At 50.7% G+C, this 18,556-nt stretch overlaps 1 protein-coding gene across 1 annotated transcript; it reads right to left on the bottom strand.

The window, feature by feature from the left end:
* Positions 1-63: 63 nt before the first annotated feature.
* Positions 64-8,014, bottom strand: arglu1a (arginine and glutamate rich 1a). The gene is made up of 4 exons (XM_067257650.1): positions 7,449-8,014; positions 5,599-5,824; positions 2,835-2,918; positions 64-1,630 (listed from the first exon to the last, which is right to left on the bottom strand). Exons 1-4 carry the CDS (start codon positions 7,784-7,786, stop codon positions 1,466-1,468), a joined length of 813 nt encoding a protein of 270 aa, XP_067113751.1. The 5' UTR covers positions 7,787-8,014; the 3' UTR covers positions 64-1,465.
* Positions 8,015-18,556: the final 10,542 nt, after the last annotated feature.

The raw sequence follows: 18,556 nt of genomic DNA, 5'->3' as shown, positions 1-18,556 counted from the left end.
ATAATTATAATTTCTTTTCAATTCAATGTCTAAAAATTTAATTTCAAGACAAAAACAAATTAGTAGCATTCAAGGGATTTATTGGTGAATTTTTCAGTCCCCATCAACAACTGGGGCAAATAACCACAAGACAAATCTCACTTAGTTGAAAACCCTTTAAACCCACCTGAGGTCAGACAGTCTTCAAAACATGCGCGCACCCCCCCCCCCCCCCCATCCCCCCCCACACAAACACACATTCCAACACACGCACAAATACATCCATAGACTGCTGACCTCAACGCAAAGCTAGTCAATCTTACCTGAACTCGGACATCCTTTAACGAACAATAGTTATTTGCGAGGGACCTTTCAAGAGGGGGAACTAATAAAGGGGGCAGAAGGGTGTGTGAAGGATTAGCTCCTCGTGGATAATTATCTTTCTTTTTCTGTTGTCGTAGTAAAGTGTGGATTCATGTCACGTTATCTCACAGAACATCACAGCGAGTCTATTATTACATCATACAGGAAATGTCCCCCCCCCACCCCCCCCACCCCTCTGAACAGTCCTGACGATCGAAGAGACACCGGTCCTGCTAGATGGTTCTATCAGCGGCACGGGCCGGTTTGGGAGTGGGTCTGGTCTCAGGCCCGTGTGTCTGGCTGGGACAGCTCCATGCTGGCATGCAGAGGTGGTCTGACTAACGACAGGCTGACGTTGTCTAAATGTTTAGGGGATCAGGACAGGTTGGAAAAGGAGGGCGCTTGAAGACACAAACCTGTCAGCTGGAACGGAGACGACTGTGCTAACTGTAACCCCTCCCGTCTCTCTCTCTCTCGCTCACACACACACACACACACACACACACACACACACACACACACACACGACACAGTGAACGCCTGGCCCACTCCCAAAGGCTCATGGGTAAGCCACTGTTTCATTCACATAACGGGGGGGGGGGGGGGGGGGGGCTGTAACCTAGCCTGCTGTTTAAAAACGATCTGCTAAAGAAAGATGATGGACACTCGCTCACGGGACCAAAGACCTACAGACTCGGGGGGGGGGGGGGGGGGGTGAGACAGCATTCTACACGACAATTCAAAAATGTCCTTAAAAATGAAAATAAAACCCACCCCCCCCCAAAAAAGCACAAACAATAGTCTTTGAGAGGGAGGAAGTGGAGGTGCAGGGTGGAGCCAGTCAGGTGTGTTGAGGATGACAGGTGAGCCAGGAGTCTCTCCTCCTCTCTGAGGCTTGGTCTGGGCAGGGTCCGCTGGGAAGTAAAGGGGCTCGGTGGGACACAGAGATAGAGAGAGAGAAAGATAGAGAAAGACAGAGCAATGCACGGTGCCTTTTCATCCGGGCGACCCTTTTTGTTTAGTTTTTTTTCCTTGGCCCTTCCATACTTTCAACGTGAAGCTAGCGTTCCGGAGAGGAGGAGAGCTGGGGGGGTGGGAGGGGGCCAAGGCGACAGGAGGAGTCTCATTCGGTGGCCTTGAGGGAGAAGGAGAGCTTGGGTCGGGACTTGCCCTTTCCCAGGATCATCTTCTGCTCCTCCTTCTGCTGGCGCTGCCGGTCCTGCTCCAGCTTCATGCGCTCCTCGTGGATCTTCCTCTGCTCCTCCACGATGCGCAACTGCTCCTCCGCCTGGACACACACGCGCACACACACCCCCACCACACACAAACGCACACCCACACCACACACACACCCCCACCACACACAAACGCACACCCCCACCACACACACACACGCACACACACACCACACACACACACACACACACAGACAAATACAAAATCAGATCAGGATAGAAGGCTAAAACCACAATCAAGTTGTTAACCAGACAGGCGAGGAGTGACTGGATGGTGTGGACCGATGTACGGGTTTGTGGTAGAATCTGTTGGCTAAAATCATCACTGCTTCTCTGTCTGAACTGACCTTCCTCTTCACCATAACCCTAAATTATACTGACTCAAGTTATGAAAACTGAAACGTTTATTAGGCTTCATGTGCCCAGGCAGGTGGGTGATAGGAAACTAGCTGATTGTTTTCCCCCTGTCTGGGTTCTCATGACCAAAGACCTTATTAGCTTGACTGTTTCTTTTGGTCTCTGGCCTTGTTTACTGCCATCCTGGCACATCCAACTGAAATAAACACTGAAGTAAACACAGTCAGTCCTGAGGCAGACAGGAGTGTAAACAGTGGAGGAAAAAGGAAAACACCCCCGTTATCGGCTGATGATAACCATCGCTGCCCGCTCTTTCAATGGAGGCAGTTCCTTGCCAGGAGGGCAGCGTAGCCATGATGTGATGTTGGTGTTTGTAGGCGGGGAGGTGAGTTTGATACCCAGAGAACGTCACAAGCCAGATCCTGACCACTATTCTGACCAGTTGCTTTTTTGCGTTTGAACCGTATTGGCCGACGGTGAACAGAAACAATAACAGAAGATGAATATTTGCTTTGTGTGGCAACAGTGATGTGGGTGTAAATAGAGAGTGTGTGTGTGTGTGTGTGCGTGTGCAGGGTGTATAGAGAGGGTGTGTGTGTGTGTGTGTGCAGGGTGTATAGAGAGGGAGAGGGTGTGTGTGTGTGTGTGTGTGCAGGGTGTATAGAGAGGGAGAGGGTGTGTGTGTGTGTGTGCAGGGTGTATAGAGAGGGAGAGGGTGTGTGTGTGTGTGTGCAGGGTGTATAGAGAGGGAGAGGGTGTGTGTGTGTGCAGGGTGTATAGAGAGGGAGAGGGTGTGTGTGTGTGTGTGTGTGCAGGGTGTATAGAGAGGGAGAGGGTGTGTGTGTGTGTGTGCAGGGTGTATAGAGAGGGAGAGGGTGTGTGTGTGTGTGTTTGACCTACCAGCTTGGCCTGAGCGTCTGCTATCTTGCGGTTATTCTCCTCCAGGATTTTCTCCAGCTCCTCCCGTTTGGATTTCTCTTCCTCCTAGACGGGCGACACGATGGTATGTTAGCGCACGCACAGGCTACGGTCACCAAGCGCCCCTGCACTTACACACACACACACAGGCTAACCCTCAGTTAACACACACACACACACACACACACTCACTCGCCTTTCTGCTAAGACCGAGGATTTGGGGCACGGCTCACGGTCTCGGCGTTTTGACCACACGTTTGCATACTCTGCAGTCAACCGAAAATACTCAGGGGCACAAAATAGACCAAAAAATGGGGAAATCCCCGATTTTCTCCCTCTACAGGTGACAAAAACCCTCCCACTGGAAACGCTCACTCACACCCAGGGCCTTCCTCGTGTCCGTTACAAATACTTAAAAGGGAACCCCACTCATCACAGTCAAATTGAGATAGAGAAGAACATATATAAAAGAGACAGACAATACATTCTAAAAATCAATTGCCTCTTTTTTTTTTTTTTTTTGTCTTATCATAAATCATCATCAACAAGCAAAGAGAAAAAAGGATACAAAAAAGGAGAGAATAGTTTTGGCTCACCAATGCACGCATACCTACGCATTTTCCTTGCCTGTGTACCTACACAACTGGTGAAAGCATTCGGCATTACAACGGTTGAATATTTACTGTCTCGTCCAGAGGGTGTCTCCCCTGTAGAGACAGAAGCGCTCCTGGGGTAGGTAGGTAGGTAGGGGGGGACCGCGGCCTTCCTCTTTAAAACTGAATCTTTGTGTACAGCTTTAGTCTGCACTCCCGGCTCGGGCACTTTAAGAGCCCCACTCGGCTCAGTTCACATAGGGGACACGTGGCAGTAGAGTACAGTAGAGTACAGTAGAGTACAGCAGAGTACATCGAGCTGGAGGGGGTTGGGGGACAGTACATGAGCCGGGTGATCATGGGCCAGTTCAAGTGTCAAATGTGAAGTTAAGAAGTCGGGTGTTAAAACAAACCTGTGTCCAAAACTTCAAAAGAACCAAAAAAAATGAACGCATCGGCACCCCTAAGGAGAAGCAGGTTGTGAGGACATGATATGATTACACTTGTTCCTAAAAAAAAAAGTGTTAGTTGAGAAAAAAAAAAAAAAGATGAAAAAATAAATAAATAAAAAATTAATATTATATATGTATATATAAGACAATCAGGGTTAAGAGACAAGGGTTAGACCACAGATTGTTGACCTTTTCATACAGGAAACAGGAAATGAAGGTCCATCATTGTTATGTATCCCAGAGCGGATGCCATCTAATGGGAGTTTCTCAAAACAAGGATTATTAGCAGGGAAGAAAGGTGGGGGGTGGTAACACAAGCGGACCTGATCAACACCACTCAAACTGGGCATGTAGCTGTCATTAGGGGGGAAAACTCTTCAGGAAATCTTACTATCCTAACTAGTGTCCTAACTAGTGTCCTAACTAGTGTCCTATCTAGAGTCCACTGTCTCCTCAGGGTTATCCTCCTGCAGGGTCTGCATGGGGGCTGTGTGGGGGCCCTGTCAGGGCTGTGTGGGGGCTGTGTGGGGGCTGTGTCTGGGCTGTGTGGGGGCTGTGTCTGGGCCGTGTCTGGGCCGTGTCTGGGCCGTGTCTGGGCCGTGTCTGGGCTGTGTCTGGGCTGTGTCTGGGCTGTGTGGGGGCCCTGTTAGGGCTGTGTGGGGGCTGTGTCTGGGCTGTGTGGGGGCCCTGTCAGGGCTGTGTGAGGGCTGTGTCTGGGCTGTGTGGGGGCCCTGTCTGGGCTGTGTGGGGGCCCTGTCAGGGCTGTGTGGGGGCTGTGTCAGGGCTGTGTGGGGGCCCTGTTAGGGCTGTGTCTGGGCTCTATCGGGGCTGAGGCGCGGCGAGGGCACATTTCTCACCCGATTAGTACCGAGCCACCGGGCGGCCCAGAGGGAGTCAGGGTCGCTGGGCATTGGCTGCTCCTCTCATTCACAGAATATTAGTGCTGTAGCATAAACAATGACTGGGTCGTCTTTCCCTTCTTTAACGAAGCCTGGAGGGGGGGGGGGGGGGCTGAAGACCAGACTCCACTCTCAGGAGAAGGGCTGGGGGGAGGGGAGGGGGGACTAGGTCTTGTCTGAAACAAAAGAAAACTCAGTTGGGGCTAAATTGGGACTTATTCAGGACTACTGGGTCAAAGTAATCTGGGGCTTCTAGAGGTAACCTAAACTGATAATGTAGGGTGTCAACTTACAAACTCATTTATAGAGACTAAGTATTTGTGAGAAAGAAGAAAATATATGAGATCATTCTGATACGCACAGAATGTACGGGGAAAGACGTAGAAATGATGAACAGCATGAGGTCAGTAAGTCTTTCAACTCGGCCATGGCAAAAGCCTCACCGTGCGTGTCCCCCACCCCCTCCAGACCCCTGCCAGACCTGGCATAGCCCTCAAAGAGGCCACAAATCAATGACGTCTGACTTGTTGGAGCAAAGTATCACCTACACGGCACAGTAACTGCCTACGGGGCTCAAACTCGAACCTCGCGGTTTCCGAACCTCTCCAAAAACCAAGCCACCCTCTCCCCCCTTGCGGTGAGCCTTGTGCCACGTCCTGGTTTCGGCGTCTTTCTAGACGGGGAGGGGGGCCACCCCACATGCCACCCTGAGCGGGGGGCCGGCGGGGGAGGGCAGGGAGGGAGGGAGGGTTGGGGAAGGGAGGGAGGGGGTTTCCCTGCGTTCCAAACGACCGAGCGTTACCTCTCGGGCCTTCTGGGCGGAGAGCTCGGCTTGCCGCTGCCGCTCCAGCTCCTCCAGCAGCTGACGCTCCATGATGCGCTTGGCCTCCTCCACGCGGCGCAGCACCTCGCGCTCGATCTCGTCCTTGCGTTTCTCCAGCTCCTCCTCCACGCGCTTGGCCACCAGCTCCTCCACGCGCCGCGCCGTCTCCTCCTCGATCAGCTTCTCCTCGATCTCCAGCTGCCGGCTGTGGGGGAGAGGGAGGGAGGGAGACCAGGGGGGAGACCAGGGGGGGAGAGGGAGGGAGGGAGACCAGGGGGGAGACCAGGGGGGGAGACCAGGGGGGAGACCAGGGGGGAGACCAGGGAGTTAGAGGAGGCAGGAGAGTGGAGCAATAGGATACAAGTCAAAACAACAGAATGACACATGGTAATATGAAAAAAGGATATAACGTGACTTGGTAATATCCCTTCCAGCAACCTTCCTAAATTAGTTTTGGTGGTTTGTAAGGGGGAAGGATAAGTGTTTCCAGTGCAGGGGTCTGGACAAGAACAGTTGCCAGGAGTGGTTTTTTGGTGACGCCCTGAAATGACCCCCCTTGACCCTCCAAACCCAACTTCAGAGGAAGTGAGCTTGTCCAGAGTGCAGACTGTCAGAGGACTGGAAGGTAAAGAAAGGCAGGTGTGTGTGTGTGTGTGTAAGAGATGGGGGGGGCAGAGAGGACATCCTGTTTACTATTCAACTGCTTTAAAACTACAGAATATCTGCTTTACCCTAAACAGGATGTGATTACACTGTGTGTGTGTGTGTGTGTGCGCGTGTGTGGGAGAGGAGGAGATGGGCTGGAACGCTACATGTCCGCCCTGATTTGACATCCTTCGGGGGCCCGCAGTGGAAACCTGAGGCCTCTCAGACCATTATCTCATTATCTCAAACTTGTGTCTTTTCATTTCTCGCATCTATGGCCGGTTCAGAGGCCCTGTGGCGACAGGCTGACACACAGGCAGCTGCTGCAGTGTGTCATGCCCAGGTGTGGCACACCGCAGTGGAGATCAGGTGTCTGGTCCTTAGCCCCTGGACGTGGAGCTACACAATAACAGGTCCCCTGTGTCAGCCTCACACTTTCTGCTTGTAAACAATGGAGGGGACGTGACTGTTGTGGGTGAAGTTCACCAGGGCGGTTGAGGCGTGTGGTGACACCGCGCACGACAAGAATGGAAGTTCTACTGTGGTCTGACCATCTGTCAACACTGTCACTTTACAAATGGTCTCTTATAATTGAACACCTGAACAGCGGTTGTCTAGTATCTTAATATGATGTATTAAAAGCATATTTCGCCAAGGGAAAGTATAGGAATAAAAACCTATACTTTAGTTGATGATTGACCAAGACTTTTCAATATAAATTCAATCTTGCGTAATAAACTCAGATCTTGGCTCGCTGAGTAGAACAGTAGGCGGGTTAAGGTAGACCTGTGCTGAACCTGCTGACGTCAGCTGGCCAAGCTAGTCACACACTTGCTGTTAGCTTAAGTTAGCTACAAAGCTAGTGCAGCGATGTGGCTAAACTAGCAAGCGAGCATGGCATAAGGCTTGCTCTACTAGCTAGAAAACCAGTCAAAAATCATTCTAACGCGCATAGTTAACCTTTCTGGCAGGCAGACTGCGCCAGTCCTACTGCAAGGGGGTTGACTGTGTAGTGTGTGCAGCGTCCTTCTGCCTGGGGCCCGTAGCAGGCATAATGCCTGGCTGGCTAGGTGCCTAGCTAGGTGCTAGCTGCTTTGGTCAACGCCGAAAGGGGACATTGTCCTAGCAATGCTAACTAGCTTGGTTAGCTACTGTAGCTGTGCACTTGTGATCAGGAAACTCACATCTTCCTCTGCCTTTCCATCTCTGCCCTCTTCTCCTCCTCCTCTTTTTTCTGTTTCTCGTCCAAAGCGCTTCTCTTGCTCAGTGTTCTGCCGAAAATATCAATTCTCTCTGGCGGTGAAACAGCCTTCTCTCTCTCCCTGCGGGACGAGGCTGTGGTTGACCGGGAACGAGAGCGCGATTCTCTACGTCTGTTCCTTTTCGATTCACGGGACTTGGACCGCTTCTTGGCTCGCTCCTTGTCTCTGGACCTTGACCGAGACCGGCTTCGTTTTTTGCTGTGCTTGTTGCTTTTGGAGTGTTTGGAGCGGGACGAACTGCGACTCCTAGAGCGACCCATGGCCACCTCCTCAATACTAACGTTCAGCAGCTAGCTGAGCTCTACTGAAGACGACTGCGAAGTTTAAATCGGATCGTGCTGCGTCTATACGCTGCTTAAACTTAAAACCTGCAGAGTACCTTCAAATCGATGAGCTAAAACACTCGTAAGCCTGAAAAATAATCATTCAAACGTGGTTATTATTCTGCTCTGACAACTTGCGGTGCAAAAGCAAGATGGCGATGTATTCCTTTTTCCCAGCATGCAATGCGATTCGGACTTCTCCGGCTAAACTCGAGATGTTTCGTGAACAATGCTGCTCCTATGTAATCAATAATAATCAAGTTGTAGGCTACAAACTTCCCTGTCGTCAGACAATTACCACTAGCATACTGTTTTAAATAGCATTTTCGGACTAGGTTAGTCATATCGACGTATATTACAAACGACTAAGTTTTTCCCGTGCCTGTAATAACAGGATTAAAAGTATACCATGCATCCAAAAAACGACATACTCTAGTAGACAGCAAGCCTCAATCATATATTTCATTTTTATCACAGGCAACAAGGTTTTATCTGCAGCCATTTCTAGGATGTCTAGTCCCATCCATCCATCCATCTGTCTAGCCCCATCCATCCATCTGTCTAGCCCCATGACAGAATAATCAGGCAAATTGACTTGACAATGACACAATCTCACAGGGGAGATAACTATCTAAATCTGGCAAAATGAGGCCATTGTGATTATGCATAGGAGCGCTCCACTAAAAATACCAGGCATGGTTATTTTTGAAACAGTGACTGTGCCACAAAGGTCACGATGTGAGCGCTAAAAATGAAAGTGGTTGAGCAACAGTTCACTGTTTACCTGCTGTTTTGAAAATCACATCAGTCCGTGTATAATTTAGAAAGGCCCTGACCTGTTTTCATTGAATCATAGCTTCTGGATCTCACAGGACGATAAACACTACATTTTTAGTCTGAGCTTTGAATGCCATTTTCGACAGCTTCCTGGGGTAGATGACTTGCTTTTGTACCTCTGAAATAAAATGTCACAATTACTGACTACCCTGGGAGGATGCAACTGTCTCCAAAAAGTATTCTCGTGATGAGGCACAACAATTAGCATACTGTTTAGGTCTTGTCTTAGGTTAGTACAGGTCTATAAGGTTAGTATAGGTCATTATGTGTATTAGAGGGCTAGTATATTGTATGTTGCATATTATTTTGTATATTAGGATGTTTATTATTATTTTATTAATTTTTTGAGCTTTATTTTAGCTTATGTAATCTATATTCTTAGTACTTATATGTTATGTATGGGAGTCAGATGGCTGAGCGGTGAGGGAATCGGGCTAGTAATCCGAAGGTTGCCAGTTCGATTCCCGGTCATGCCAACTGACGTTGTGTCCTTGGGCAAGGCACTTCACCCTACTTGCCTCGGGGGAATGTCCCTGTACTTACTGTAAGTCGCTCTGGATAAGAGCGTCTGCTAAATGAGTAAATGTAAATGTATGTTATGCCAGGTTGCTTGCGTTGTCTTGTCCCAAGAATTTCATAGCCCAGTCTGATCTTGTGTTGGTCTGTGCACCTGACAAGAAAAACTTGAAACAATTTCTATCTTGGTTAGACTGGTGTCTCCTGAAATACAGACAGGAAATACATCTTAACCCTTGTGTTCTCTTTGGGGCATTCTGACCCATCAGTCATTGTGACCCACCGTCGTATTGCGACAAATTTACCTCATACAAAAACAAAGTGAAGCATTTTCTTTTAACTGTCGGGCTGTCTCAGACCCCCCACATTGGAATGGTTAAAAGAAAATTATTTTTATTTGTTTTTGTATTGGGTAAAATTGGGTAAACACAACGATGGTTCGTTATGAACCTTTGGGTCATGTGACCCGAAGGCAGCACGAGGGTTAACAGCACCAAGGGCAAGTATGGTCACCTTCTTTCAGAACAGCCTCACACCTTTACCCCAGCCTTCAGCTCACCGCTAGCAACTTAATTTCCTGTAAATTGTTTTTTCAATGACTCATGAGGGTTAAGTTTCCAGAGATGAGAGGGATCTGCATTACAGAAAGTCTGGGAAAAGGTTTTTCTTTTTTTTGGGGTGCTCATTACAGTCTGACAGTAGGAGAGATATGCCTAAAAACCCTTTTGATGAATAATGGAAAGCGTTGCACAAAAAAATATAGGGAATATTGACTGTTTTCATGTAAAAGCGACTCGACGGAAGCGATGCTGTCAGCATGAAAAGAGTCTGTAAAGCTTGTGGCTTGTTTTGGGGGAGGTTGTATGAATAGGTGTGGAACTGGGGAGATGACTACACCGAAGCTAAACCTGTGAGGATGTTTTGGGAGGTCTCAGGTTTTACATTTCACTAATCCTGCCTACGAGCTCCTAAGCTCCATTTGAGAGGATGCTGTTTGAAGATGATCTCCCAAAGAAACAATTGTGGCTTGTCAATAATAGGATTGACATGTTGGGAAGGAAAGCGTCGGTGTGTGCTGCAAGGCATGTGGGTGTCACCACAGAACTGCTTTCCACTTTGAAAAATGTAATTATTTTATCATGTCTGCCAAGGTGATCGATTGTTCTGCTGAGGGATTGATACTTCCCTAATCATTAGCGTAACGATGTATCAAAGAATGTCATATCTCTTTTTTGCATCTTTCCTTTGTATCCGCGCTTTACCTTGTAAGGTTCTATCTGTCAGTGTCTGAGTTTGTTAGCGGAATATCAATAGAAGATTTTGCAGAAAAGCCCATGTCATACTTCTGCAAACATTCTGCACTGCAGAACCTTCTCATTACTGAGATCAATAGTGAATCTCCTCAATAATCATCTCCATAACCTCTCGATGCCATAAACCTCCTCGAGTTAATCAAAAAGAAAGTCCAGCCCTTTCACGTGGGTGATCAAAGTTGGCCTTCTCTTTTCACGGTCACTTTTCAGGTCTCCGACCCTGCCCTGTGGAGCTCTTCAGGGGGAGAGAAACGCTTAACAAACACAGGATCTCTCTTTAAAAAGCCCTGGCGCTTTGTCACATTGTCATGTTGATGTCTCAGGGGCAGAGGGATAAAGAACCATTGAGGGAGAGACCTGAAAGCCAGCTTTTTACCCCATCTCTCCCTGAATGAGGGTGGTTCTCTTTCCCTCCAGGCTGAGGGGTGTGAGGGGCGAGGGAAAGAGGGAGGCGGTGGATGGGGGAGAGATAGGGGAAGGGCTGGAGGGTTAAGGAGGAGGAGAAGGGGGTGGTGGTGGTGGTAGGTTTGAGAGCTCAGTGGACTGGTCAGTCGTGGTAAGTGATTCCCTGAGGTGTCCCAAGGGGCTGGGGCCTGACTGGGGCCTGAACCCCATCCTGGGGACCAGGGAGGGAGGGGCCACACACCAGTGACCGGGGTGAAATGATGATCTCACACACTGTCCCTCTCTCTTTAACTTGCTTTTTCTCTCTTTCTCCCTCGTCCTTTCAGTGTCTCTCTCCCTCTCTCTCTCTCTCTCTCTCTCTCTCTCTCTCTCTCTCATATTTACTCCTCAGACACCTCCTTCTCCTCTCTCCATGTCAACCTGGCTTTAATTAGATTGTGTCATGTAACCCCAGTTAAAGCTCCGAGTATCAAGACAAGAGGACTGTATGTTATTCATCCTTCTCACCAGAGGATAATACGAAAGTGTCCGTGTAGCCAGAGAGTCCCTTCTGAATGACCATCACTCCATCACCTCCTCCAAAGAACCAACGCCCACCATTGATCCAGTCAAAATCACAGACGTCTCCATTCAACGTCAAAACCATATGTCTTAGGTCTGCTCAAAAGATTTATTTTTCTTTTCCCTTCAAGGTCACACACCCACCAGAGACGTGCAGGTCCTGTGTCTGTTCCCATCTGACGACTGCGTCCTCTCTCTTCAAAGGAAGACGTGATTAAGTGACAGAGGAGCCTCACAGGAACCCCGGGACAAAGGATTGTGGGGGACGGAGTCTGTCACCGCCGTATATACCTGACTCACGGTGGTCAGCGATGAGGATCGTGTGTCCCGAGACCGGCGACTTGACGGGCCGAATAACCGGGGTCAGGGGTCAGGTCTGAAGGATCGGGGACATGAAATCCGAGCTCGGTTAAGCTCTTGTTTCTATCTTCATCGGAGAAGGACGCTTTGCTAATCTTAACCAGCCACATCCCAAGGGTCTCTGACTGGAAACAATAGCACAAAGGTAAAGAGAAGAAGGAGGAGTTAGCTGTTGAAATGAAAAACGGTCAGTCAACAAGGAGGAGCAAGCCTCTGGTTTCAGGACTGCTTTGTGATTGGGTCAGACCTGACAGGTGTGTGTATTATTTTCGGTGTCAGTGTGTACGCGACATGGATTCTCGAGGGCGGTGGTTGCATTCAAAGACAGAATAGGGGAGAAGCAAAAAGGTTGATTTGGAAGACTCAGCCGTCCTGCGTGTGTGTTTGGCAGATCCTTTTGTCCGAGGGGAATGAGATGTGCCCCTTTGACTCTTTCATCTCTCCTGTCTTTCTTCTTTTCTTTTCTCCCACTGTGTTCCTTGAGAGAGAGCGTGCTGCTTTATCGCGATTCGGAAAGTGTTTGCACATGAGACTGGGCTTGTGTATGAGTGTGCATGTGTGTGTGTGTGTGTGGCAGCCACAGCATGAGAAAGGAGAACTCCTGAGAAACTACAAACAGGAAGACAGACACATCTATCATGGGTAAAAATCCCCCCCTCCTGCTGCCACACACACGCACACACGCACACATTAACCACAACATGTTCTATCCACGGTAACAATGGGCCCTTCCTGTAGGTTAGAGTCCCAGTGACAGAGTGAATGACGCTGTCAAGTGTGTGAAAACTCCAGACGAGGAGAAAAGGGAAGAGGCCGATGCCTTGCCGAACAATCTGCTATCACTCAAAATGCTTTCAGCGAGGAGGGCACGCAATCTAGCGCTCGCTCGCTCGCCGCCAAGCTCTTCAGTCAACACTCCTGATGACACAACTCATGTCGTGTGGGGAGCGCTCGCTTGCTTCTGAATACAGACGCCAAGCAGCAGAAACCGGAACGCCGTCAGTTCACATCCCAGATATCAACAAGGCCGATGTCGGGACTGTGTACTGCGTTCCACACAACACTATTTAGGTTGGCTTCCATTGTGAAGGCCAGGGAGATACCAACCTGTGTTCATCAGAAGCAGTGTTGTCAAGCTGGTTACCTCGCCAGGTTGGCACCTTGCCTTTAGACACACAGACGTCAGAACGACCCAGAAGGAACAACAACAATGTTCCCCCTCAGTGAGTCTGAATCAGGACTGATTACGCTCGGGCGAGGTTACAGGCGAGGTGTTCCCCACCGAGCGGGCAGTGGGGTGACAGGGGTGCGCAGCTGGGGTGCGGGCTTGCGCCCCTCTCAGGGGTGCCTGCGTCCAAATCCCTCTCTCAACAGCAGCTGTGGCGCTCCCAAGGTGACTATGCTGGGGGTGGATGTGTGTGTGTGTGTGTGTCAGTGTTTGGGGGAGGGGTATGACTGGGGAGACCGGGTCGTTTGTGTGTGCGAGCTGATCACGTTAGCTTTCATTAGCGCGCCTCCATTGGGGAGCATGGAAAGGAGGGCTAGGTTAATTTCACAGCTTGTTTGTCAGGGTTGGCCTACTCAAAGAGGAGGATGGGGGCCGGGGAGTGGGGGGGTCCACTAGGACCCCTACAGGGGGGAGAGGCTCACACATGGTCCCAGCAGGAGGGTACGTCCCCCCTCCTCCCTCCTTCCTTGTTTTCTTTCACTTTTTCTTTTCCCCCCATCTGCTCTGCTAAACCAAAGCTTCGAGCTTCTCTGTTCTGCAACTTTCTTCCGCTTTCGTAATTCTGTGAGCACGGTTTCAGCTGAGATTCTGTTGTGTCTAACATAGTAGGTCCTGTCCTGTGTCCAATCCTAGTTTACTCCATACTGTCTTTGTGAATGTGCGTTGAACAAGTAGTAAGACAACCCCGAAGGAGGAGAGTCTGAATTCTGATCGTCTGCGGAGATGATTGCAGGGACTCCTTGAAGTCTTGAAAACTAGTCACACTTAGTTTAAAGATTAATCCAAATTCTGGGTGTTCCACAATAAGTGGTGGTTCTCTTACAAGGAGTACAGTCCAGATTCTAACACCCCCTTGCCCCCCCCTTCCACCCCACCCCCCCCTTCCAGGGGTTAAACGTTTTCACAAAAAGCCTCCGGGACATCGCTTCCCACCCCACCCTGCCAGCCCCCTCCCTCGAGGGACCCCGCCCAACCCCCCTTCACCTCTCCGGGCCTGTTCTTTGACTGATGTCCACATTAAACGGAAGTGTGTGATTGATCCATCATATCCATCACTCTATCTGTCCCAGGCACAGTATGGTGTCATCCCTCTCTCCCTTTGAGCAACATTCCAATCCTTTTGTGTACACGTGTGTGTGTGTGTGCGTGTGTGTGTGCGTTTGTGTGTGTTTGCGTACCACACCCATACAGACATGTGGCGAGGATGACAAATCTAATTTAACCATCATCGGCGATGGTAATCTAATATCTTCTACACATGCGAGGGACTGTTGTGCCTGACCCCATATGTCCACGCCGAGGGTGAAAGTGGGAGTCTCCCTGCACGTGTCAAATGCAATCTAGATGTCACACGTGCTAAACAGACCCTCTCTCTCTCTCTCTCTCTCTCTCTCTCTCTCTCTCTCTCTCTCTCTCTCTCTGTGTTTCCCTCCTCATCCATCTCCCTGACACAGACAGAAACAGTAGCCTCCCAGAGCGCTGTCCCAGCCCTGCGCTGAGCCATGGGAGGGCCTGCCTGAGATGTGTGGAGGCCTTGTCTGGAGGGTGAAGCCTGGTCCACAGTCCTCCGGTCCGGTGGAGGACACCCCGCAATCAGTTGACCTATGAACGTCCCGCTCGGAGCCAAACTCATTTGTCTTCCACAGATATCAGGGTGATAGCAGGCGTGGGGGGTGGGGGTGGGGGGTGGGGGGGGTGGAGAGGTGGAGGAGGGGTGGAAGGAGCGGAGGGGGGAAAGGAGTGAAAGGGGTGGAGGAGATGAGGGGTGGAAGGATAGAGGGGGTGGAGTGGAGGGATATAAGGCTGGAGGGGTGGAGGTGAACCAGGTCCATCTGGAGACACCCAGGTAGAGAGGTGGAGGTGAACCAGGTCCATCTGGAGACACCCAGGTAGAGAGGTGGAGGTGAACCAGGTCCATCTGGAGACACCCAGGTAGAGAGGTGGAGGTGAACCAGGTCCATCTGGAGACACCCAGGTAGAGAGGTGGAGGTGAACCAGGTCCATCTGGAGACACCCAGGTAGAGAGGTGGAGGTGAACCAGGTCCATCTGGAGACACCCAGGTAGAGAGGTGGAGGTGAACCAGGTCCATCTGGAGACACCCAGGTAGAGAGGTGGAGGTGAACCAGGTCCATCTGGAGACACCCAGGTAGAGAGGTGGAGGTGAACCAGGTCCATCTGGAGACACCCAGGTAGAGAGGTGGAGGTGAACCAGGTCCATCTGGAGACACCCAGGTAGAGGGGTGGAGGTGAACCAGGTCCATCTGGAGACACCCAGGTAGAGAGGTGGAGGTGAACCAGGTCCATCTGGAGACACCCAGGTAGAGAGGTGGAGGTGAACCAGGTCCATCTGGAGACACCCAGGTAGAGGGGTGGAGGTGAACCAGGTCCATCTGGAGACACCCAGGTAGAGGGGTGGAGGTGAACCAGGTCCATCTGGAGACACCCAGGTAGAGAGGTGGAGGTGAACCAGGTCCATCTGGAGACACCCAGGTAGAGGGGTGAGGGAGGACAAGGAGGGCCTGCTGGTGGTTCATTTTGGGACTGGAAGAAGTCCCGGAGTCTTGACCAAGGGAGCTGCCAAAGCTTCAAGTCAAAGAAAAAGGCATGATCAAAACATATTTCAACAGTACCGTTCATGCTTTTACTACAGGGTACTTACAAGGTTGTTAAAGTAAACTTAATGTAAAGTGGAAAGTATATTTATTTTATGAAAACTATTCCTGACCAATTCTCATTCAGAAACTCCTTTTCTTTCACCATCAGGCAGGAACGTTTTCATCTCTGTCTCCATTCCACCAACCCTCCCCACACATCGCTGCTCGAGCTTCTACGAGACCCAGATCACCCTTAAAAACCGGGCATGAAAGGGAAACACGTTCATAAACAATAGGCTCCAACGAGCCTCCGCCCTAATCCTGTTTCAATATGGCAGACGCCCTGTAACAGGTCTGGACGTTTCAGCCCCCCTCAGATGAAACAGTAAAACGATTCCCGCCTCTCAGGGGTGCCACTAAACTTAGACGACCTTTGACCTGGAACTTAAACCCTCAAACCTCCACTCATAAAGCGGGAACACGGCAGGCCAGTAAAGGTGGTTAATTGGCAGCAGGCAGCGGTAAGAGCGGGGATGTGGACGACCGGTAGACAGAAGAAACCCCGGATCCAAATGTTGACGTTGGGGCGGTGTTATAGATGGCTCTCCGTGTGGAACCGACGGTGTCGATGCTTTCAGAGCTCGGGCGTATCGTTTCACGCTTCCGTGCTCCGCTGACAACGTTTGGCGAGGCCAGATGACATGTTTGCGGAGCGCCGTTTGTGTTTGTTCATGAAGGGATGCGTAACCGTCAAATTCCCTTTTGGAGAAGCTTCTGTGAAGCTTTTCTTCTAATCAAGCCTCATGTCAGAGCAGCTGCAGCCCCATAATCACACACACACACCCTTCTCTACAATCAACTCCAACACCAACAACCCCTTTTAGACTGCAAATCTTTGGCAGTCCCCGGAGTGACTGATAGGTCCATTGAGGGGAGTAAGTAGTGTGACAGTGTGGAGGTCTGATCCAGACACCTATGACACCCCTCTGACACCCTATGAATTCCCTCTGACACACCCACATGACACGTAGCTCCTTAGCCCTGTCACCCCTGACCCCCACCAACCAGTCCCCTTCTCACACCTCGCGTAGCGGTCCAAACGCTGTGGACAGCCGTCCAATGACAAGAAAAATCAACTTTTAACTGCTCCTTCTGTCGTGTCAAGGGGAGTCTCGCAAAAAAAACACTTCTATCCAGAATTGCTTTCAGAATCATTCTTGTATCCATTCTGATAGAGGATTGAACTACTTGGAGTCTTTCGACCAAGAGGGTTTGAAGATATTGGTAGAGATCCGGTCTATTCAGTAGGAGGTGCCACTGCTGCAGCCAGTGCCTGGTAGAGGGTTGGGACCATCTGGAGAGAGTGAGAGGCTCCGTGTTTCCTCTCTGACCTGAGATAGCCTCTCTCACTGGGTGGCTGAGGCAGGCAGAGCGGAGGACAGCTGCCGAGTGTCACACACACACACACACACACACACACACACTCTACCTATTACTCTCACTCTATCCCTCTGTCTCTCACTCTCTCTCTCTTTCTCCCTATTTCTTACACACACATTCCCTCTGTCTCACGCACACTCTCTCGCACACTCTCTTTCTCTTTCAAACATTCTCTCTCTCTCTTTCTCTCTTTTTCACACTCACACTCCCTATCGAAGTCTCCCTCACACACACAGGCACACACACGCTACACACACACACACACACTGCCTAATCATTTTCTATCTCTTCTTCTCTCACACACACTCACATTCGCAAACACGACACATTCACCTCTTACACATCAATGTTTTCTCTCTCTGTCTCTCTCTCTCTCTCTATCTGTCTCTGTCTCTCTCTCACTGTGAAAACACACCGATCCCCCCCACAGAGGTAACAGAACCCTCGTCCACACACACACACACACGCACACACACACACACAGCACAGTACTGTGACCTCCCACTGACCTCCCACTCACTGTCACTTCCCCTTTCAACAGGGTCATGTGACCCCTCCTCCTGGGGAACGACCACTGTCCGACATTCCCACAACCTCCAGGAGATAAGCCTGTCTGTCCTTCTAGCGTAGCCCCGCATACCCCAAGGGCTGTCTGGCCTGCTAGCGTAGCCCCGCATACCCCAAGGGCTGTCTGGCCTGCTAGCGTAGCCCCGCATACCCCAAGGGCTGTCTGTCCTGCTAGCGTAGCCCCGCATACCCCAAGGGCTGTCTGGCCTGCTAGCGTAGCCCCGCATACCCCAAGGGCTGTCTGTCCTGCTAGCGTAGCCCCGCATACCCCAAGGGCTGTCTGGCCTGCTAGCGTAGCCCCGCATACCCCAAGGGCTGTCTGTCCTGCTAGCGTAGCCCCGCATACCCCAAGGGCTGTCTGTCCTGCTAGCGTAGCCCCGCATACCCCAAGGGCTGTCTGGCCTGCTAGCGTAGCCCCGCATACCCCAAGGGCTGTCTGTCCTGCTAGCGTAGCCCCGCATACCCCAAGGGCTGTCTGGCCTGCTAGCGTAGCCCCGCATACCCCAAGGGCTGTCTGTCCTGCTAGCGTAGCCCCGCATACCCCAAGGGCTGTCTGGCCTGCTAGCGTAGCCCCGCATACCCCAAGGGCTGTCTGGCCTGCTAGCGTAGCCCCGCATACCCCAAGGGCTGTCTGTCCTGCTAGCGTAGCCCCGCATACCCCAAGGGCTGTCTGGCCTGCTAGCGTAGCCCCGCATACCCCAAGGGCTGTCTGGCCTGCTAGCGTAGCCCCGCATACCCCAAAGGGCTAAATAGGGAGTTACAAGCACACTCCAGGGATTCACATAACACTGAGGGAGAATCCACATAGCTCAGGGGGTGCAAAGTACTCCACGATTAGCTTTGTTTCTGTGTTGGTTGTTAGCGTAGCATTGACAGCGGCTTGCA

Source organism: Osmerus mordax, chromosome 2, assembly GCF_038355195.1.
Source record: "Osmerus mordax isolate fOsmMor3 chromosome 2, fOsmMor3.pri, whole genome shotgun sequence".
NCBI classification, from domain to species: Eukaryota; Metazoa; Chordata; class Actinopteri; order Osmeriformes; family Osmeridae; genus Osmerus; species Osmerus mordax.
The sequence above is the reverse complement of the archived record's forward strand: the minus strand, read 5'-3'. Positions and strand labels throughout refer to the sequence as shown.